General features: G+C 40.5%; 1 protein-coding gene across 4 annotated transcripts in view; it reads left to right on the top strand.

Moving 5' to 3' along the window:
* Positions 1–18,818, top strand: part of MAP2K4 (mitogen-activated protein kinase kinase 4) — a 111,803-nt gene extending 92,985 nt beyond the window's left edge. For 2 of the 4 annotated variants that reach the window (XM_061176852.1, XM_061176853.1), the window contains 4 exons: positions 4,297–4,374; positions 6,764–6,912; positions 11,014–11,059; positions 12,256–14,787. In XM_061176852.1, the coding sequence (XP_061032835.1) occupies positions 4,297–4,374; positions 6,764–6,912; positions 11,014–11,059; positions 12,256–12,369 (387 nt within the window). In that variant the 3' untranslated portion in view covers positions 12,370–14,787. Of the gene's footprint in view, positions 1–4,296; positions 4,375–6,763; positions 6,913–11,013; positions 11,060–12,255; positions 14,788–14,814; positions 14,835–18,498 lie in introns of those variants that run through there. The other 2 variants (XR_009698598.1, XR_009698599.1) reach the window with 2 other exon arrangements.
* Positions 18,819–21,320: the final 2,502 nt, after the last annotated feature.

Genomic DNA, 21,320 nt, shown 5'->3' with positions numbered 1-21,320 from the left:
GTGACACTGAAAGGAAATGGAATCCTTTTTTGGATTTATTTCCTGGTGTTGGATAAGTTTTTCTAACACACACATGCTAGACATTACAGCTGTTTGTGACATAAACATACAGCAGTTTTAGAATGACATTAGCACCGTAACCACAAATAATAGGTGCCCATTTTAAGCATACAATTTGAATTTTGACAAATGTAGTTAGTCATGTAATCACCACATCAGTCAAGATATAAAATATGTCTCATATTTTATAGGATCATTGGTCCTATTTTCTGTCACTGTCGGTTAGGTTTGCTTTTCCTCGAGTTCTTTAGAAATGCCTTCCTACAGTCTGTGCTTGTTTGTGTGTGCTTTCTTTTGAAGATGTATCGATGCTATCCGTGTGTATATGCAGTTCAGTCTTTTTATTGCAGAGAAGTTGTTATTGTATCAATAGACCACAATTTATTTATCCATTCCGCTGTGAGTATCTTGACACTGCTGAGTCTTTTAGTACCTGTTATGTTTCTCCATTGATTTAGATCTTCTTGCTGTCTCTCAGTGATGTTTTATAGATTTCAGTGTGGATCTCTTGAGCACCTTTTGAATTTATTCCTGAGGAATTCATGTTTTTTGATGCTAATATTGTAAATGGGATTTTTAACTTTTTCCCAATATTTTGCTATTATTCTAGAGAAATAGAGCTGATTTGCATATTTTGACATTGTGTCCTATGATCTTGCTGGTTTCACCATTAATTTTAGTAGGGATTTTCTAACTAAACAGTTGTAGCAATCCAAATGTTTGTGAGTAAAAGCCGTGCTTTTCCCCCCTTACCTTTTTGTACTGGCTGGGACCTCCAATGTAATGCTTAATAGAAGCAGTGCCTTGTTCCCAGTATTAATTAGGAAGGACGTGTTCTGTATTTCACCACTGAATATGATGTTAGCTGTAGGTTATTTTACATGCATTTTATGAAATAAGAGGTTTCCTTCTCAGTATGCTAACAGTTGTTGAATTTTATCAGATTCTAATCCTACATCTGTTGAAATGATCGTATGATTTTTAAAATCATTCTATAAATATGGTACATTACATTGATTTTCAAGTATTAAGCCCGTATTATATTCCTGTGACAAACCCCACTTGATTATGATATATTACCACTTCATATGTTGCTAGATTAGATTTGCTCATATTTTAACAATTTTTGTGTCTGTATTTATGAGGGATATTAATTGTCTTGTAATGTTTTGGTCAGGTTTTCATAAATGGCTATGCTGGCTTCATAAAATGGGTTGAGAGGAATACCCTCCTTTTCTGTATTTTGAAAATAATTTGAGTAAGACTGGTGTTATTTCTCCCTTGCATGTTTGAAAGAGTTCACCAGTAAACTTACCTGGGTCTGTACTTTGTGGAAAGGTCTTTAATAACAGATTCATTTAAAAATTAAAAAAGTTTTGCAGTTATTCAGATTTCTACATTATTTTTGTAGGTTTTCATTTTCAAAGAATGTCTATTTCATCTGTTTCTGTAAGATCAATAGTAATGTCCCCTTTTTCATTCTGACTTTAATAATTTGAGTCTTCCCTCTCTTTCTCTTGGTCAGTGTAGCTAGAAGTTTGCCAATTTTGCTAATCTTTCCAAAGAATCAACTTCTACTTTTGTTGACATTTTGTATTGATTTTTGTTCTCTGTTTCACTTACTTCTGCTTTACGTTTTATTACTCCCTTCCTTCTCCTTGCTTTGAGTCTAGTTTGTTCTTCTTTTTCTGTTTCCTTAAAGCTGTCAAGTTAGGCTGTTGATTTGCCATCTGTCTTCTCTTCTAATATATGCAATTACTGCCATAAGTCTCCCTCTGAGTAGTACTTTCACTGCATCCCACAAACTTTGGGTGATTTCATTTTGGTGATTTCACTTTCATTGAAATTGAACATGAGTACTGTGAAATAATTTACTGAAATTATTTCAATAAATAATTTCATTGATTACTTCATTTTGTAACTTCATTTTATTAATATTTAGTTCAGAATATTTTGAAATTTTTTCTTGAGACTTCTGTGATCCATGTGTTTGTTTTTTTTTTTAATTAATAGACTTTTACTTTTTTTTTTTTTTTAAAGTATTTATTTATTTATTTATGGCTGTGTTGGGTCTTCGTTTCTGTGCGAGGGCTTTCTCTAGTTGTGGCAAGCGGGGGCCACTCTTCATCGCGGTGCGCGGGCCTCTCACTATCGCGGCTTCTCCTGTTGAGGAGCACAGGCTCCAGACGCGCAGGCTCAGTAATTGTGGCTCACGGGCCCAGCCGCTCCGTGGCATGTGGGATCCTCCCAGACCAGGGCTCGAACCCGTGTCCCCTGCATTGGCAGGCAGACTCTCAACCACTGCGCCACCAGGGAAGCCCCATGTGTTATTTAGAAGTGCGTTCTGTTTGTTTTTAATTTTTTCTTGGAGTATGGTTGCTTTACAGTGTTGTGTTAGCCTGCACTGCACAACAAAATGAATCAGCCATACACATACAGATAACCTCTCCCTTTTGGACTTCCCTCCCATTTAGGTTACCACAGTGCATTAGGTAGAGTTCCCTGTGCTATATAGTATGTTCCCATCAGTTGTCTATTGTATACATAGTATCAGTAATGTATGTGTGTTGATCCCAGTCTCCCAGTTCCTCCCACCCCACCCCTTTCCCCCTTGGTATCCATACATTTGTGATCCATGTGTTATTTAGAAGCGTGTTGTTTAATCTCCAAATGTTTGGGGATTTTTTAGATATCTTTCTGTTATTGATTTCTAATATAATTACTTTGTGGTCTAAGAACATGCCTTGCATGATTTCAGTTTTTAAACATAAAGTGTTTTATGGCCCAGATCATGGTTTATATTAGTGAATGTTCCATGTGAGCTGGAGAAGAATGTGTATTCTGCTGTTGTTGGATGGAGTATTTTCTCTCTTGGTTGACTATCTGGGATTTTTATGTAATGTGTATCTTATCAGGTAAATAAATGTATTTATAACTAAAAGTAAAAGTGAGGAGCTTCCAATGAATATTTACGCAACACAGTACTCATACTCAAAACAAAATGCACAGGTCTCCAAACTAATTGTCGCTGACAGGCAGAGAACATAACACAGTGGCCATTATGCTTCTCTGGATGCTTCTTTCAACAGCAGTTACTGTCAGTCTTAGCTAAGGATCCATTGTCAGCTCTGGGCTACTGATACCCTCTCTTTCTTTTCTTTTCTATCCCTGACACACTATGTAAATAATGGTCCCTTATTTCAAGGAAATGTAAAAATGCTCCCTTCATAGAAATTACTAAAAATAATTTTTGCTGTTTTTATGATAGGATAATATATTATGATACTGGCAATGCCTTAATTTGGTTAACAATTAGACTAATTGACAAATATCTTTAAAGATATAGATGTAAATCTATATCTTTTTAAAATTATTTATTTATTTATTTTTGTCTGTGTTGGGTCTTCGTTGCTGCGCGCAGGCGTTCTCTAGTTGCGGCGAGCGGGGGCTACTCCTCGTTGCGGTGCACGGGCTTCTCACTGCGGTGGCTTCTCTTGTTGCGGGAGCACGGGCTCCAGACAAGTGGGCTTCAGTAGTGTGGCATGCGGGCTCAGTAGTTGTGGCTCATAGGCTCTAGAGCGCAGGCTCAGTAATTGTGGCACACAGGCTTAGTTGCTCCATGGCATGTGGGATCTTCCCAGACCAGGGCTCGAACCCATTTGCCTTGCATTGGCAGGCGGATTCTTAACTACTGCGCCACCAGGGAAGTCCCGTAAATCTATATCTTTAAAGGTATAGATATTTAGCTTTATGATAAAGCGTGAGTGGAGCAATTATAATAAATTTAGCTCATAGTTGCTTTTGTGTCTCAAATATACCGTGGTATGTCCTTATTCACTGAAGCAAAAAGTGATAAGATCCGAAAACTTAGTCTTTTTTTTTCTTCTTTTTACCATTACTTGCTACTAATCTGGCCCTGTAATTCTTTATGTTTTTCCTTTTTCCTCCCCTTTTCTCCCTCTGTCTGTTCTCAGCTTCAGTTTTGTAAACTCTTGTGCATCCTTAGGGGGAAAATTAGGCTTGTATTCCCTTTATGGAGGAAGCCGTTGAGTTGGGTCTTTCCTTGCTGTTCGTTTTCAGTATAATATTGGCTTCCTGTTACTCCCAGTCTGTCCCTAGACATGGATTCCTCTAGGAGTGTGCTGGCATTCTGGCTGCCTACCCAGCTCCTGCTTCCATTACTTGCTCCTGGAGGGTGTGTGTAATGAATGACTGTGATTTCTCTTTGTGTTTTAGCCTGAAAGAATAGACCCAAGTGCGTCACGACAAGGATATGACGTCCGCTCTGATGTCTGGAGTTTGGGGATCACATTGGTATGTTCGTGTTCACTCAACCTTGTCGTTGTCGTGTTATAAGACATTTAGAGATAAAAGAAAATTTAACCATAACCAGTCTTTCACCACTCATAAGAACATATCCGGTCTCTTCTAGTCTTTGATTTTATATACCTGTTTCTCCCTGCCCCCCAAGTGTAGAAAAACAAGTTTTTATCTTAAAAATCAAGCTAGAGTTGATTATTTCCCTTGTGGTTTTGTGAAGCGCCTAGGGCTCTTTAAGGTAGTGGCTCTGGATCTCTTGGCCACAGATACTAGGAGTCAGAACTGTGCTCAGAGCAGGAACGGGGAGGCCAGCTCACCTGCAGTCAGTGCAGCAGTGCAGCTGCATCCCCATCTCAAGCCGGAGTCGTATGTCCAGTAATACTGCGGACAGTGTGTGTATTAGGTGCACATACTTATATGTATGAAGGTAGTTACATACTACTTGGAATCTTCTAATCACCGAATAGAAAAGTCACAAATGCTGAAAGTAATTCCATTGTTGAAGGACAAGAGCCACCGAGGTGACAATTCTCAATGAAAGTTCTGCCTTAGAACAACACTGAGCGAGAAGAGTAAGAAGACTACTTAGTTTGTAACTAACAAGCACGATGAAATATAAACTGTCTCACCTGTGGACTGTATTGAAATTTTGGTTCTATTTTAAAAATAGATTTATTTGCTGATTTCCTTATTACCAAAATTTGTTTTGAAGTTTTAGATTTATTTTCTTGTGCTTGCTGTTTTACCAGGGCTGAATGGCATTTTTCTGATCTCAGACAGAGCAGCTTCTTCCACATTGGAATTTTCCATCAGTATAGGTGAATTTTCCATCAGTATAGGCGGGGCTGTGTCCTGTTTGGTAGGCAACCCAAAACTTTTCCTCCCATCTTCAGTAAGACCCCAGAGCCCCGAGACACCAGGTCAGAGCAGTGAACTTTTCCTGTAGCTTATTAAATAATCTCCATTTGTTCATTGGCATTATAGGGTACTAAGATCCTCTTCCTGAGGATCACACACCCTTGTGAGCTGTCCTTGGTGAGTCACTGTGCCACACCTAATGAATTCTCCGTCTAGAGACATGAAGGCTGACAGCTCAGCTCTGCACAACACTCCATCTGGTTTCCCTTGTGACCAGACATGGGAGACACCTCGTGGAGTCTTTTCTCAGTGTGAAGCCACTAACCAAAAGGGATTCCTTCCCAGTTAGTCAGGAGAGAACACAGAACTTGGGAATCTTTTAGGTCCGGTGACTGGAGCAAGACCTATAGCTACCAACTGAGACAACTGTTTGCATATAAGGGATAGTCACGATTCAGAAATACCTACCTATATCCAAGCCAGTTATGCTTAAAAAGCAAGTTTTTACTTTATTGTAAAAACAAAATTTTGTTCTGTGAAAGGTTTTAACATAGGAATATTTTTAGCAATTTCCTTTAGTACCTCTGGCTAAACTTTGTTTAAAAGCAAGGCGTTCAGTACTTATAATTGCTTTTTAATTTTTCATAAAGACATTATTTTCATATAATTTTTTTAAAATTATGAGATGTGTGAAATTAACTTCTAAGATCCTAAGTCTTTCACCTTATGATGTTGTATCCTACTGTTTCCTTCTCTTATTAAAACCTGTTCTCAAGAATGAATCTAATGAAGCAATTCCCATTGCTGTGAATAATCAAGGAGGTTTACTTCTTCCCAAGCGTTTGTATTTTTATCAAAAAGAAACCTCAGCCAAAGGAGTGGATTTGCGCGTGTGTGTGCGTGCCCACCTGCCTGCTTTCCCACAGGCGCATGTGCAAGTGGAGACGGTGCTGAGCTGGAGGAGGCCTCTTCTGGGGAAGAAGGCCCTCCCGTACCAGCTTCCTGTCGGAGGATGGCTTTATGGTTGCTTGCTCGCCTTCCTTTCAGTGTGCAAACTGGTACTTTAATATTTGACTAAACTGACAAAATCAAATCTCAGTGGAGGAAGCTCCAAAACCGTCTTCTCAGATAGTGCTCTGTCTGTCATGTGCCATCTCTGATAAGTTTGGGGTCGCCTGTCAGAGGCCATGCTGCAGATTGAAACCTAGTTCTTGGAAAAAGCACAATTTCTAGGTTTCCATTGTCCTCAGAACAGAGTGGGAGAAAGATGAGAATACAATTCACAAATATGTTTGACCTGTGGCAGATATGGACATACTATCTTGATTTCTAAATATCCTTTCCACTTAGCCTTAATAATTCTGAAGATTGCACCTCAACCTGATCTTGATTTGAGTCAAGGCTTTTTCAAGAGTTTTGCTTGGAGTTTAGATTTACAGTGTGGTCTTTCCAGTGAGGAGTAATAAGTACTGGATTAATAAGTAATGCCCAGTGTATTTTGCTTTTTCCTCTGTGTTCTCTTTAGTACGAATTGGCCACAGGCCGATTTCCTTATCCAAAGTGGAATAGTGTGTTTGATCAACTAACACAAGTTGTGAAAGGAGACCCACCACAGTTGAGTAATTCTGAGGAAAGGGAATTTTCCCCAAGTTTCATCAACTTTGTCAACTTGTGGTGAGTATTTGATTTATGAATGCTCAAAGACGTACGGTGAGAGGACAGTGAGGTAATTACTTAATCTTAGCAACAATGGTACTTTATACTGGGGAAGGGGAGCCTTCTTCATATCGCTCTGTCTTCTCAGCTGGGACTCTGGATCACTATGGCTACATGGAAGGCTCCAGCTAGCCTGGAGAGGCATCGCTCTCTTATTCTGCTACTCAGGTACTGATGAAAAACAGATGTGGGTGGTGGAGAAGCAGCTGCCTCCAGATTTCTAGTACCTTGTACAAGAAATAACAGCCTAGGTGAGATTGATCATCTTATTCTGATGTGGTTCTAACAATGAAATTGTACCAGAATCACTTGGAAGCTTTTACTAAGTTAAGATCCTGCCAGATCAGACTTTCAGGGGTTGCTCTCTGCTCTGACCTGACACGTAACCCAGCTGGGTGTATGTAGTAGTGTCAGGCCCAAAGCTCAGTTGGTAGAACCATATACTGGCTCATGGAGACCTTATTCCAAGGAACCTTATTCCAATAAGGTTCCTTATTCTAGGAACCCCACGCCTGATATTGTTCACTCCCCTTTTTACAGGTGTGTATGTGTTTGTAGCATGTAAGAATAAATATACACTGATACGGCAACAGGACAGTTGTGCCTTGTTATCTGAATTTTAAATAAAACCTGTTTTGTTATCATTTGAATATTTTTGATAATTATTCTGTTTATCCAACATGATTTAAAAGTAAGATATATTTATGAGCAAAAAGCCAGAGCATTTTGTATATTCTTCTTTTCATTCTTGAAAATGTTTTTCTTTTTCTTAATTTTTTCTTTCCAGGAATGCTGTTTCTCTCTACTCTTTTAGGTCTTATAAGACTAAGACTTAATGTTTCACGGTCTAGCATTGCCCTCTTTTTGAATATGTAGAAAACATTTGTTTGACTCCAGTTCTCAAGTCCCTTTCATCTTCTCTAACCAAATTCTACTTTTGTGTTGGTTTTCAGAGGGGAGAAGAATACCTCAAGATTTTTAGATAGAAGAGGGCCATAAGGATGACTCAAATTGGCTGCTTTTTCCTTTTAAAAAACAATCTACTTTTACCAATTTGCACACATATATACAGTATATAATTGCAAAATGTGATCATTTTATGTATTCCACTTTAATGAAATATTTGGTTAAAAGAATCTGTGTGAGTCATAGAGCATAATATCTAAAATAATCACCTGGGAACACTCCACCAGGACTGCTTTCTTCTTAATTCCTGATCTCTCTATTGGTTTTGTTTTATATATATATATATATTTATATTTACTTTTTATTTCTGTGTCCCGTGGTTCAAGTTCTCGCCCATAAATAATGGTTATAGACTTGAATCTCACGTTGTTTTCCCTGAGTAGGTACATAGTTCCGTCTCATTCCAGATCATTAAGGTCTACAGTTGAAGTATTATCTGTTTTTGTGATATGCTCGTATCAGCTCTCCACATTTGTCCATTCTCCCTTTGGATCATTCAGATTCCTATTTGGTTTCCTCATAATCCAATATCACCTTGTTCCAAGCCATTTTCCTTCTTTTTGTCACAGCTGTATTTTTTTATGATGCATGTCTATCCAATCATTACTTCTTGTTGAAAACTGTTTAGAACGTGCCTTCTTAATGGAGTGCTTTCACCCCTAAGGGACAAAAATTTGTTCTGGAGAGCCAGAAAATCTTGCATAGTATAATGGTTTGTAGCAGATATGCAGTATTTAACTTGCATGGGAAGGGAGGGTAATAATGAAAAAATGATCAAGAAGCATGAAGTCTAATGCTAAGAAAAGCAACAAATGAAAACCTACCATATAGCTCAAGGAACTCTACCCAGTGCTCTGTGGTGACCTAAATGGGAAGGAAATCCAAAAAAGATGGGATAAATATATACATATAGCTGATTCACTTTGCTGTACAGTAGAAACTAACACAACATTATAAAGCAACTATACTCCAATAAAAATTAATTTAAAAAAAAAGAAAAAGCAACAGACTAGAACATAAAGCTGCTTTTAATTGAGATGAGATTATGGACTAGTCTAAAATACACTTAAAATAAGTATATTTAAGATGCCACAGGAAGTAAAGGTGTAAGTTTCATTAAAACTGAGGAAGAAGTAAACAGAAATGAAACAGTTGGATATGAAAACTAATTAATTAGAAGGCTTGGAAATGAAAAAACATAGCTATTGATACAAAGATACAACAGATGTGATGTACTCTGGACTGGAAACACTTGAAGACAGAGTTGGGGAACTGGAAGATGGACTTGAAGGGTTTCCCCAGCATGATGTAGACTAATATGTATGAAAGAAAATAGTTAAAAATCAGTGAGAAGAGAATGAGTAATTCTAAGATGTATATAATGGAAATGAAAAACAACTCTGAAAGTGGAGAAACAATATTTAAGGAGATAATAGTGGAAAAGATTTGAGAATTGATCTAGGATAGGAGCTCAGATTTCAGTTAAAGTCTCTGTATCACATAGGATAAATAAAGGTAAATTTATACGAAAATGCACTGAAGCAAAATTGCAGAACAATGATAAAGTAAGAGTTGGCAGGAAGAGAACTTAGAGTACCTGCAAGAATGAATGAATCAGACTGACAGCAGACTTGTCATCAGCAACACTAGTTGCCAGAAAACAGTGGAGTCATAGCTCCAGAGTGCTGAGGAAAAATAATTGTCAGCCTCATCCTAAAGTTTTATACATGGGCACTCAATTATCATTCAAAATAAGGAGGAAATACAGATTTTTTTTTTTTCAGGAAGGGAAAGCCTAAGAGTTTACCATTTATAGATTGTTTTGAAAAGATATATTTGACCAAGAAGAAAAGTAAGCCCAGCAAAAGGGTGTTGCAGGTTGGTTCCCTGGAAAGCAGGCTTTGGGGACAGTAATAAGTGTACAGGAAGTTGGTTAAGTGGTAGGTAGTGATCTTTGGATCAACAAACAGCAAAGGGAGGGAAAGCAGGGTTAGGCAGAAAGGGGAGTTGGGCTGCAGTGCAGCCTCAGCAAAAGCCTCCACCAGCCCCGTAGGAAGCTGTGAAGCTGGGCTGGCCCTCCAAGGTTGACTCGTACGGGAGGAGGGTCTTGGGTTTTTATGCCCCTTTGTGGATCAGTCATTAGATACAGGCTGGCGCCAGAAGGCCAAGGTGGCTCTCTTCAACTGATGCCATCCCTTAGAGGCCACAACCGAGGGCTGCCTGCTGGCAGCCCTCCCGGCAGTGGAGGAGTAAGTCCTTCATTCCTAAAGAGGGCATCTGTGTAGCACAGTGAGGCGTCCACTACAGAAGGTGCAGCTGTGAAGAACAGCACTGAGTTTAGATATAGGGGACCTGTATTGCCCAGATTCACGTCTGATACTAAAAAAATGAATGTAATTGAGGTTGGAGGAGAGTGGTGCTTAAGGTACGGTCCAAGATAGATTGGGAAAATACAAACAAAATGAAAGCACTTCTGGCAACATTAATTAGACAAGGTAGAATTGAAGGGGAAAATGTCAGGAGGGCAGAGATTTTTAATATATCAATATAGTCCTTAGTGAAGTTGTACTACTGTAAACTTTTGGAACAAAGAACAGAATTAAGATACAGAGTGCAAAAATGTTTTAATTCTAAGGATAAGTTTATAAAATTCATATGTAGTTTATCTCCCAGACTCGCTGGATTACAAGTTTCTCTTAGGGTAGTGTCCATATATATGTGTATATATTTAGAAACACACAGATACACAGCCATATACACTTACAATTTTATACTTATACATGCATTCATACGTTTAACTACATAGTATTGTAACATGTAGCTATGCCATGATTTATCCAATTTTCACCAGTTAACTTGTTTCTAATTTTTCACTAATGCTCCTACATTGAGTATCTTAAGGGTAAATCCTTAGATTGTAGATTGCCTAATTTTTTGTGTGTTTTTTATGTTTGGCAGGTTGTCTGCTTTGTGACTTTGTATCTGAAGGAAAAAACAACTACTTATTTGATTGTAATATTTTGTTCGTGAAAATAAAAATACTTGGGTAACTGTGTGTCCATTTTAACGATGTTAATTTTTGTGTTATTTTAGCCTTACCAAGGATGAATCCAAAAGGCCAAAGTATAAAGAACTTCTGGTGAGTCTGAGACTTTGGGAACTGGAGATACCTCCTCACTCCTGAATCCTCCAGCATGCTGGTTCACTGAGCAAGCAGCCGGCCTCTCTGTCATAGACTGCTTGACCTTAATGAGTGTTGTTAAAGAATGTTTTAAAGCAAAGAGATTTGGAAAGAGAAAATTTGTAGGTCTAATTTTCCTACTAATTTACTAGCTAGATTCTCATGGAAAATTTTGGCCTTTACATGTTATAAAAACTACCCGAAGGAGCTTGAACGTTCACTTTGAGGAGGCATTTTCCACTGCGTGGTCTGTGTGTGTAACAAAGCCATAGGAATTTATTGTGCTTATCCTGCTTTTATTAAAAGCTCTCACACAAACTGACATCGTATGACCAATTCTCATTTCTTTGAAAGTTCTCACCCTTCCATGGAACTCGGACTTTTTAAGCAGTCTACCGGATCTGGCCTTGGTCTTGGCAGTGAAGAAAGTCCTGTGACCTAATAATGTGGGAATATTTTAGGAAAAGACCCACCTGTCACACTAGCTTCTGGTTCTCCAAGGATGTTAGGTAGAACTCCAGTCAACCCCAGCACTGACTAAACGTATTTGGTCAGTGTACTTAGCAAAGCTATGAAAGAAAAATATCGCTGGGGGTGGAGGACAAAAAAGTGAGTTTGCAAGGCAGATACAGAGCCATGGGCTTTGGAGAGCACAGCGCACAAGCTCATGGGAGAAGTTTCCATTGTGCCTCTTTTGGAGTGGGGGTCAGAAGGGTCGAAACTGAAACCTTTTTGTAAGGTCCTTCTGCTACATGTGGGGAGATGTGGGAGGTTGGAGTTTATGCCTGTGTCCCACGAGGAACAGCGACCGGGGTTCATGCAGTTCTTCTTGGCTCTCAGGTGGCGGCGGAGGCTGCAGCTATGTTTTGTGCTGAGGAATGTACTGTCCTGGTACACAGATAAGGTTCCAGACCTCACAGCCAGGGTGGCTCCTCCAGAGCCTGACACCGTGTATCGTATCTCAGCGGCTCACACCCATGAACACGTCTGCGTGGAGTGCAGACTGTGCTTGCCTTGCTACAGTCGTTCACAGCTCGACCTGGCCGGAGCCTGCAGTTCTGTGCTGTGTCGAAACTGGGAAAAGTTCCGTGTGAGCTCTGATGCGAATATTGATCATTTTTCTTTTCTTTTTCTGTTTTTCAATATTCTTGCAGAAACATCCCTTTATTTTGATGTATGAAGAGCGCGCTGTCGAGGTCGCATGCTATGTTTGTAAAATCCTGGATCAAATGCCAGCTACTCCCAGCTCTCCCATGTATGTCGACTGACATCGCTGCTACGTCAGACTCTAGGCAAAAGGGCTGAGAGGAAGCAAGATGTAAAGAATCTTCATCCTGTACCACAGTGTTTTTATTGCTCGCCCAGACACCATGTGCAATAAGATTGGTGTTCGTTTCCATCATGTCTGTATACTCTCGTCACCTAGAACGTGCATCCCTGTAATACCTGAGCGATCACGCAGTGTTAGTGCCGGTCAGAGAGACCTCATCCTGCTCTTTCGTGATGGACGTATTCATGAAATGTGGAAGTTCGTATGATCAATTTGTTGACCGTGATTAGATCACATCTTAAATTCATTTCTAGACTCGAAACCTGGAGACGCAGCTACTGGAGTGGTGGTTTGTCAGACTTCCAAATGCTGGAAGGATGCGGTGATGGGTGCGCTGTGTCTGAACACAGACTCGGGCTGGAGTGAGAAGAGCGGGCACGGCCAGCGAGACACATTGCCTTCTGGAGCTGGGAGACGGAGGAGGGGTTTACCTTCTTCACCAAGTGCAATAGGTTTACTGATGTGACATTCTGTTGCTTTACAGCCACCGTCGATGTCTGGGGATGGATGTACTTAGCCAAATTCCTTCCCTGTTTGAGATATCATGTTAGATCAGAGGGAATTTATCTTTACCAAAAACCATGTTGCGTTCAGAGAGGTGAACACTAAAAGATTGAGACAGGACAGAACGTGTTCTTTTCTCCTTCCCCAGTCCTCTGCTCTTCGCTGGGCAACTCCAGAGTCTGCCACTTGTCAGAGAAGGTGCTGATCCTAAGAACTTTCATGCTCAGAATTCGGTGTGCTGCCAACTGGATGTTCCACCTGCCACAGACCACCTGGACTGGACGAAGAAAAGAGTGTGGAGGGCAAAGTTTACAGATGTTTTTAATCCTAGAATCTTACCTGGAACAACTTGTAGCAGCTACATATTTCCCCTTGGTCCCAAGCCTGATGCTTTAGCCATCATAACTCACTAACGGGGAGAAGTAGCGGGTAGCAATGTGCCTTGATTGATTAGATAAAGATTTCTTCTAGGCAGCAAAAGACCAAATCTCAGTTGTTCGACATCACTGGCCCAGGTCTTCAGCTTCTGCATCTCTTTGCCCACCTGTGTGGTCTGTTGCCACTATGTGACTTCTGCTTAATCCAATATTTCGCCTTTTTCTCCTATATCAGAAACATTTATAATTACTAAGGATGTTCCTTACCAAGGATTTTTAGCCCCCAGTCTCTCACATGCTCTACTGTTTAAAAGGCTGAGAAGCGTGGGGCCCGGCTGATGTGGTAGGTGATGAAGGAGCATCTTTTCTAGAGACACCGCTTGACCAGAGGAGGATGGGAAACGGCAGTCTCTTAGGTGAGACCATCACCTGCGAGAATCTCGAGCAGGTCACCACCATTTCTTGGAATTGGGAGTCTACAAAAAAACAAAAACCAGAAAACCCCCGAAGAACCCCAGAAAAGTTCTAAGAGGCCGTTTAAATCTGCCGTCTTCTGCTGTCCTTCCTCCCTTACCCATGGGCTGGGTCTCAGTGGTTTCCCCTGGCCTCCCTGGCCCCGAGCGTTTGTGTGACAGTCGGTCAGGCAGCACCGTGAGTGGCTCCCGCACACTGGAGTAGAAAGCTGCCGTGGTCTGAGACGCAGATGGGGCTGCGACGGAGCCAAATAGCGGTAGGTGTTGCGGTGTCTCCTTCCAGGCGACGGTCACAAACACTTCTCAACGATAAAGGGAGAATGGTGCTGTTTACGGTTACATCCCTACAAATTTCAGAATTCACCCGTGGTTTATCGCTTTGGTCCACTTGCCTGGTTTTCCTGTTTTCTCCCCCATGGCACCTGAAGCCCAGGCTTCCCAGGGCTCTACAGGAGGCCCTGCAGTGTCTGCCTCTGACCACACCAAGCCATCCTCCTCCACCGTTCCCGGGGATGCCAGAGGAATCTGCATCTCTGCTGCCAGCCTTCTGTCTGGCTCAGCACAGGGTCACTTTGCCATGTACCAATGGAGATAGAAGCAATTCTGACTGTCCAGGAGCTAATCTGACCGTTCTGTTGTGTGGATGACCACATAAAAAGGCAATTTTAGTGTATTAATCATAGATTATTATAAACTATAAACTTAAGGGCAAGGAGTTTATTACAATGTATCTTTATTAAAACAAAAGGGTGTATAGTGTTCACAAACTGTGAAAATAGTATAAGAACTGTACATTGTGAGCTCTGGTTATTTTTCTCTTGTACCATAGAAAAATGTATAAAAATTATCAAAAAGCTAATGTGCAGGGATATTGCCTTATTTGTCTGTAAAAATGGAGCTCAGTAACATAACTGCTTCTTGGAGCTTTGGAATATTTTATCCTGTATTCTTGTTTGAATTCTTCCTCTATTTAAGATATATACATGGAATCGAAGTGTTTATGTAATAGTTCTATCCTTTTGCCTGCAGGTCAGTTGTAATAAATCTAGGATGTGATGACGACTTTGTAATTTGATTTTCTGAAGCCAGACCCTGAGAGGGGAAAATCAAGTAAATTCCATTAAATTATCTGTGCATTTCACATTGGGAAAAATTCTCTTCTTCTGGAAGTGTGTATGGCTTCTTTCTTTTTCTCCCCCCCTTCTTCTGGTTGCTATTTCTCTGCTTATTCTTCTTGGAAAGAAGCTTTGCTTTCTGTTTCAGCGGGTGTGATGATGGGGTCAGTTCAGATTTGTTTCTTTCTTGGTTGCCCTGGCCTGACCCAGCATTTCTTACCGCTGAAGGAGGAGGGTGCCGTGTCATGTGGAGAGACAGCTTGTAAGAACCCGGCCTGCCGCGGCCCGACATCTGGCTGCTGCCAGTCCCGTGGCTGCTGGGCAGGCATCAGACGTCAGCTCAGATGCCTTCATTCTCGGCTACTCGAGAGAGGAGGGGGTAGGGAGGAGATCGGTGGGTCAGAGCCCTGCAGAGGTCAGACCTGGGAGGTTTATGGATGGAGGACAGTGGAAATGAGCAAAAAGCCTTAGAGGCCTGGGAACTACCACAGAGAAGAACCTGGAGCTCCAGCCCCGGACCGACCTGTTGTGCTCCCAGCTGTCGCTCGTTGACGACATCCTGACTCGTTGAACATAGACTAATCCAGCACCTTACCCTTTTCCTGTGCCTGCTGCTAACCTGATCTCGGAGGCGGGAGACACCATTACAGAAGCAGGTGTGGTAGGTATCGAGCATTGTCCAAGGAAGGGTGTGGCCAGAGGAGTCCTGGCCCCTCTGGCTGAGCCTTATCTGCTGGGGAACGGAGACCCCGTGGAGTTTCCAGATCCCAGCTGAGCGCCAGCTGTGCACAAGACAGAGTGTCGTAGGTGGACCATGTACTCCGTGCTTCGTGGACACTACCTGTGTTTGCTAACCTCAGCTTATCCTGACTGTAGCCTTCCGAAGTCAGGTGGCAGAGGCCCTTTTCAGAGATTAGAAAAATACAAGGCTCAGAGAAGTGAAGTTCTGGCTCTGATAACAGTAGGGAGGAGAGCTGAGATTCACATCCAACACTTACCATAAGAAATTACATTAATTAAAACACTGCCATCAAGAACGTGTTGAGCTGAGCGCCGGGAGATTGAACTATGGGGATAACTCCACTCACAAGCCTTACCAAGGCCTGCTTTGCTGTCTTGAAGTCTGAGGTTCTGGGGCCACACTGGGGCTTAGTGGCCGCTATGAAGGCAGCTGTGTAGAAGGTAGTTAAGTAGAACTAACCAGAGAACTCTAGGTCCTAATTCTTAAGCGCAACATCTGATAATTCAGTATAGAAGCCTTGAGGTCCCCATCAACGTGATGACGTAATGTGGCAGTCACTGAGGCAGGAAAAGGACTTGAGGTGGCTCTTTTAGTATTAAAGTGCCCTTTCACTTCTTGATTCCATCCATCTGTCTTAGCTGCAGGAGGATAGATTAGGGATGCGTGAAGTCTTGAAGGTGCCCGGATGCAGGCTGCCCGTCTTAGAGGTGCAGAGGTGGTTTGTGTCCCCAGCTCTCAGCCAGAGCTGTATGCTCCAGTCACATCCGCAGCATCTGTGCTTGTTACTGGAGATGCGACGGGTAAAGAACCTAGAAACTGTTGGTCTTGACCTTGTTGGCTCCCTTAAATACCTTGTTAAGTGGTTTGAGGGAAAATCCAGTCAGCAATGGATGGCTTCCTTCTGAGGGTCCACTGTAAGACAGGTGTCGTGGAAAGTTGGTATTAGAGAGTGTAGTGTAAGGAATGCCCATAGTCTATGAAACATCAGCTTCCATTGTCTTCTGGGGATTTACTACAGACTAAAGTGATGTATTGTTTGGTCTTCTCCATCTTTCAGGTAAATGAATATCCAGGAATTGTCATCTCAAACCTTGAAATCATCATATGGGTTAATAATTCAATATCCACAATAACAAATTATTTCTGATGATATGCCAAAGTGTATTTATATTTCTTAAATGTAAAATGTGATTCTGCTATTTAAAATTGTCAGTCCATATATAGCATAGTGTAAAGTCAAAATTGAGTCATCATAATGTATAATGAGTCAAATTTCTATCTGCATGTGAAATTTCTCTCTACATACACATTTTGCTGAAGAACTGTGAAATAGGACTTCTAGTTTTTCATAGCACTTACTGATTTAATATGAAGACAACTCTTTCAGGTCGAAAGGGTATTGTTTCCTCAGTCTTACAGGGACTGTAAGTTAGGAAGTTAACTTACAGTTAACTTCCTAAATAGTTAGGAAGTTGCTTAAGGTCATAATCATATAAGGAATTGTACATCATGCCAAGGAAGGACTTTATCTCATAAGTGCTGGAGAACCAGATGAGATTTTAAGCAAGCAAGTGATTTGATGTGTTTTGTACTTTGGAAAAATCATTTCAGTGACTATGTACGCTGGAATGGAAGTGGGGAGATCTAAGACCAATTAAGAAACTTGGAATATTCTAGGCAAAAGTTGGGGGAGGTGTAGTAGTGGAATGGACAGGAGAGGATTTAAGCGACAGCTTGGGGTGGAATTAGCTAACTGGCTCCTGATGAGGGGAAGAAAGGGGTGGGGTGGGAGCCTGGAAGAAAGTTGTTTTCCGGCTTGAGTGATTAAGGTTCCTGTACAGAATCTGTGTGCCATTCACAACCTTTCATTGTTTACCGAACCTGCTCTGCTCTGCTCTGTTATGCCTTCTTCTTGGTGTCTAAGCTTGTCCCTTCCATTTGTAATTCTTTTCTTCACTTGTCTTTTGAAAGCACCTGCTTATTCTTTAAGACCTGGGTTAAATGTCACACCCTCTGGGAAGCCTTTCCCAATTCTGTCCTCTGAGCTCTAATCACTTAAAAAAAAAAAAAAAAAAACTCTATGCAGTATTTAATCATGTTTTGTTAGCTGTCTCTTTCCTTACTCATTTGTGAGTTGAGGTCAGTCTTAGTCATCTTGGTGGCCCAATGGTGTAGTCAGTGTGGCCGTCCTACAATGACAGTGCTTTTCAGTTAAAAAGGACATGTAAGCCTGATATTTTCACACCTGAAGGTAGCATTTCATCCTGTTGAACCTAGATGATTTTTTCCTAGAACAGCACGAAGTGAATTGGATTTACGTGTCCATGGTATATTTCTGCTAAAAGCAAGGAAGTGAACGTGGACTGTAGTTGGCGCACCACACAGTCAATCGTCAGCAACCCAGTCTTAGGTCCTGTGTGAACAGAAGTAGTCAACTGTCATTGACATGTACTAGTGACTTCTGTTTCTGACAGCTTAAATACCATTAACAGTACTCCTAACTGGAGTAACTACACTGGTAATTACAAAATAAAATTACGTATTTTAAAATGCTTTCCCCAGTTGGCACAAAAGTAAGGAATGTCCGAAACACCCCCATAAAGAGAAGAAGCGGGAGCTCTTTATCCCAACCTGCTTTCTTCTGTTTCTAGAAAGTAAATCCGTTCTCAGAGCATGAAGAGTTGCTTCAGTTGAGGACAGAAAAAAGTGTTAAGAACTTGCTATGAGCAACTTTTGTTCCTGAAGATGTGAGGGCCTTTTGAAAGTTGTCTAACCAAGTGCTGACAGGTGAGTCTCATGCTGAGAGTTTCTGCTGAACCTTGGTAACCTTGAACTTTTGTGTTTAAAATTATGCAGGGTTCAGGGCTTGGGAAGTAAGGTGTGGTGCCTGCCGCATGTGGGATATCTACTAGGAGATCCTCCAGGAAGGCTGGGACTTCAAAGGGCTACGTACAAAGTATAAAGTGGACAAAGAAATCTGCCAAGTGGTGGAAGATGGAATGGAAACATACTTGCCTTCGTCTTGGCACTGCATGCAGGAAATTTTTAAAAATCTCCAAGAATCCATAACCACAAGTCAACTTCCATGTGGGTTCGTGGTTTGAATTCACACTACCTCTGTGGTCCAAAAACCCAAGCAGAGAGTTTAAACGGACCTAGGTTAGTATCGTCCCCAGGTGATTGGCAGAAGCAACTCAAAATCATCTTTGGAGGAACTCTCCTTCAAGTCAGGTTCAAAGGATTACCACAGGTAAGGCTCAAAGGAAAATGAATAGCTCACAGTCAAAAATCACAAAGACACAAACAAGATGCTGAATGAGAACCAGCAGAGACCACAAGCAGTAACAGGGACTTATCAGATGAAGAATATAAAATAAATGTTTAATATGTTAAAGAAATCAATGGGAAGCTTGAAAATATGAGCCCAGGAATAAAAGACTATTAAGTCTATTAAGAAGTGAAAATGATCAAATAAAACTTCTCTAATTGAACAATGTAGAGATTGAAGTAATAAAGTGAGTGGTGCGGTGGAGACTTCTTCCTTCTTCCCCCACCGCACCCACCGAGAATCTTCTCCTTTCCTTCCTTTTAGCAATAAAAACACGAGTTTTATCTGGGCATATAGTTGCCTAGCTAGTGACTATTTCCCCCCTCACTTTTATTTAGATGATTGGTTATTAACTAATAGGAATATAATGAATACTTGTGAAAATGTAAGTCATAACTCTAACAGTAACCTGTATCTAACCACACAGTTTACTTCTTATCACATTTCCCTGCTTTTCCTGACACAAGGTAATCCTCCTCCTGAATCCCTGTGGTGGTCATTCACTTGCTTTCCTTTCTAACTATTTTATCTTTTTTTTCTCCCTCCCTCCCTCCTCCCTCCCTCCCTTCCTTCCTCCCTCCCTCCCTCCCTCCCTCCCTCCCTCCCTTCCTTCCTTCCTTCCTTCCTTCCTTCCTTCCTTCCATAGGTAGGTAGGTAGGTAGGTAGGTAGATAGATAGATGGATGGATAGATAGATCAAGCATATTTTTGAGTTTAGGTCTTATATTTTATCAAAAAGTCATGCTGTCTATACTATTTTAGGATTTTTCCTCTTAATACCCTATTACATCCATATTGCATTTTAATTGCTGTATAATATTCCATTGCATTAAAAATGGGTTATTCTCCCATTCATGGGCATTTATTTCCAGATTTTTCTAGAGTGAACAGTACCACTATGAATATTCTTGTCCATGTGTCCTGCTTCACAAGTGACAAAATTTCCTTTGGGTGCTTGAGTCAAATTGTGGGATCAGAACGTATGCATTGAATGTTCAACTTTAAGAGACAATACCAAACTGTTTTCCAAGTAATTGCACTAATTTACTCTCTATGTCTTTCCCAACATTTGGTATTTCAGACTTAATTTTTTCCAATTGAAGAAGTTTAAAGGGTGTCCCACTGTGACCTTGATATGACTTTCCCTAATCACTAATGATGAGATGCCTATATACACATTTATTAGCCAGTTAGCTTTCCTCATTCATGTTTCTGCTCAGTTTCTCATTAGGTTATTTATGCTTTATTTATTGATTTGTTATTGTCATTTATATATTATTGGTCCAAATTGCTCATGGATGTGTGTATTGAAAATACTTTCCCTCGATAACTTATCTTTTTACTTTTTAAAAGGTATCTTTTGATGAACAAATGTTATGAATATCAATTATTCAGACAGACAGCAGTATTGTATAATTCATGGTTTTTGCATCTTGTTTAAAAGACAGTATAAGATTTTATCCTAAGATTTAAAAATATTCACTCTATATTTTATACTAAGAGTTTTAAAGTTTTATTTCTGACATTCAAGTTCTAAATCCATTTGGAATTGATTTTTGTAAATGGTGTGAGGTAGAAATATAATTTCAACTTTTCCATGTGATAATCATTTTTTTCAGCTGCATTTATTAAACAATTAGTTCCTCCCTTCCATACTGATCAGACATTCCATCATTATCATATAAAAAAGCTTCAAACATGCATGGGATTTTAGGCTTTCAATTTTTTCCCATTGGTCACTTTGTCTCTCCCTCACCAATACCACATTGTCTTTACTACTGCTCCATCATAAACCCTGATATCCCCTCCTGCTCTTCTTTTTTAACAGGTGTCTTGCCTATTCTTGACCTTTCCACCTCTATATACATTAAAAAAAAAAAAAACTCTATTGAGCTATAATTCTCATACCATACAAAGAGGAATCAGTACTTCATTCCTCTTTATGGCTGAATAATATTCCATTTATGAGTCTACCACATTTTGTTTATCCATTTAAAGTGTACAATTCAGTGAGTTTTAGCATATTCACAGATACGTGCAACCATCACTGAAGTCAATTTTAGAACATTTTCACCACCACAAAAACACCCCTACACTTGAGCTATGACCCCCAACCAACTCCCTCCCAGCCTCAGCCCTAAACAACTGCTGATCTACTTTATGTCTCTATGGAGATTCCCTACTCTGGAGTGGAATCACATAACATGTGGACTTTTATGACTGGCTTCTTAGCATGTTTTCAGGGTTTATCCAAGTTCATCCAAGTAGCACGGTATCAGTATTTTATTCCTCTTTATGTCTGAATAACAGTCCACTGTATGTGTCTACCACATTTTGTTTATCCACTCATT

This window comes from Eubalaena glacialis, chromosome 19 (assembly GCF_028564815.1).
Source record: "Eubalaena glacialis isolate mEubGla1 chromosome 19, mEubGla1.1.hap2.+ XY, whole genome shotgun sequence".
Lineage (NCBI taxonomy): Eukaryota > Metazoa > Chordata > Mammalia > Artiodactyla > Balaenidae > Eubalaena > Eubalaena glacialis.
Note: the sequence above shows the minus strand (reverse complement) of the source record. Positions and strands in the feature narration are given on the sequence as shown.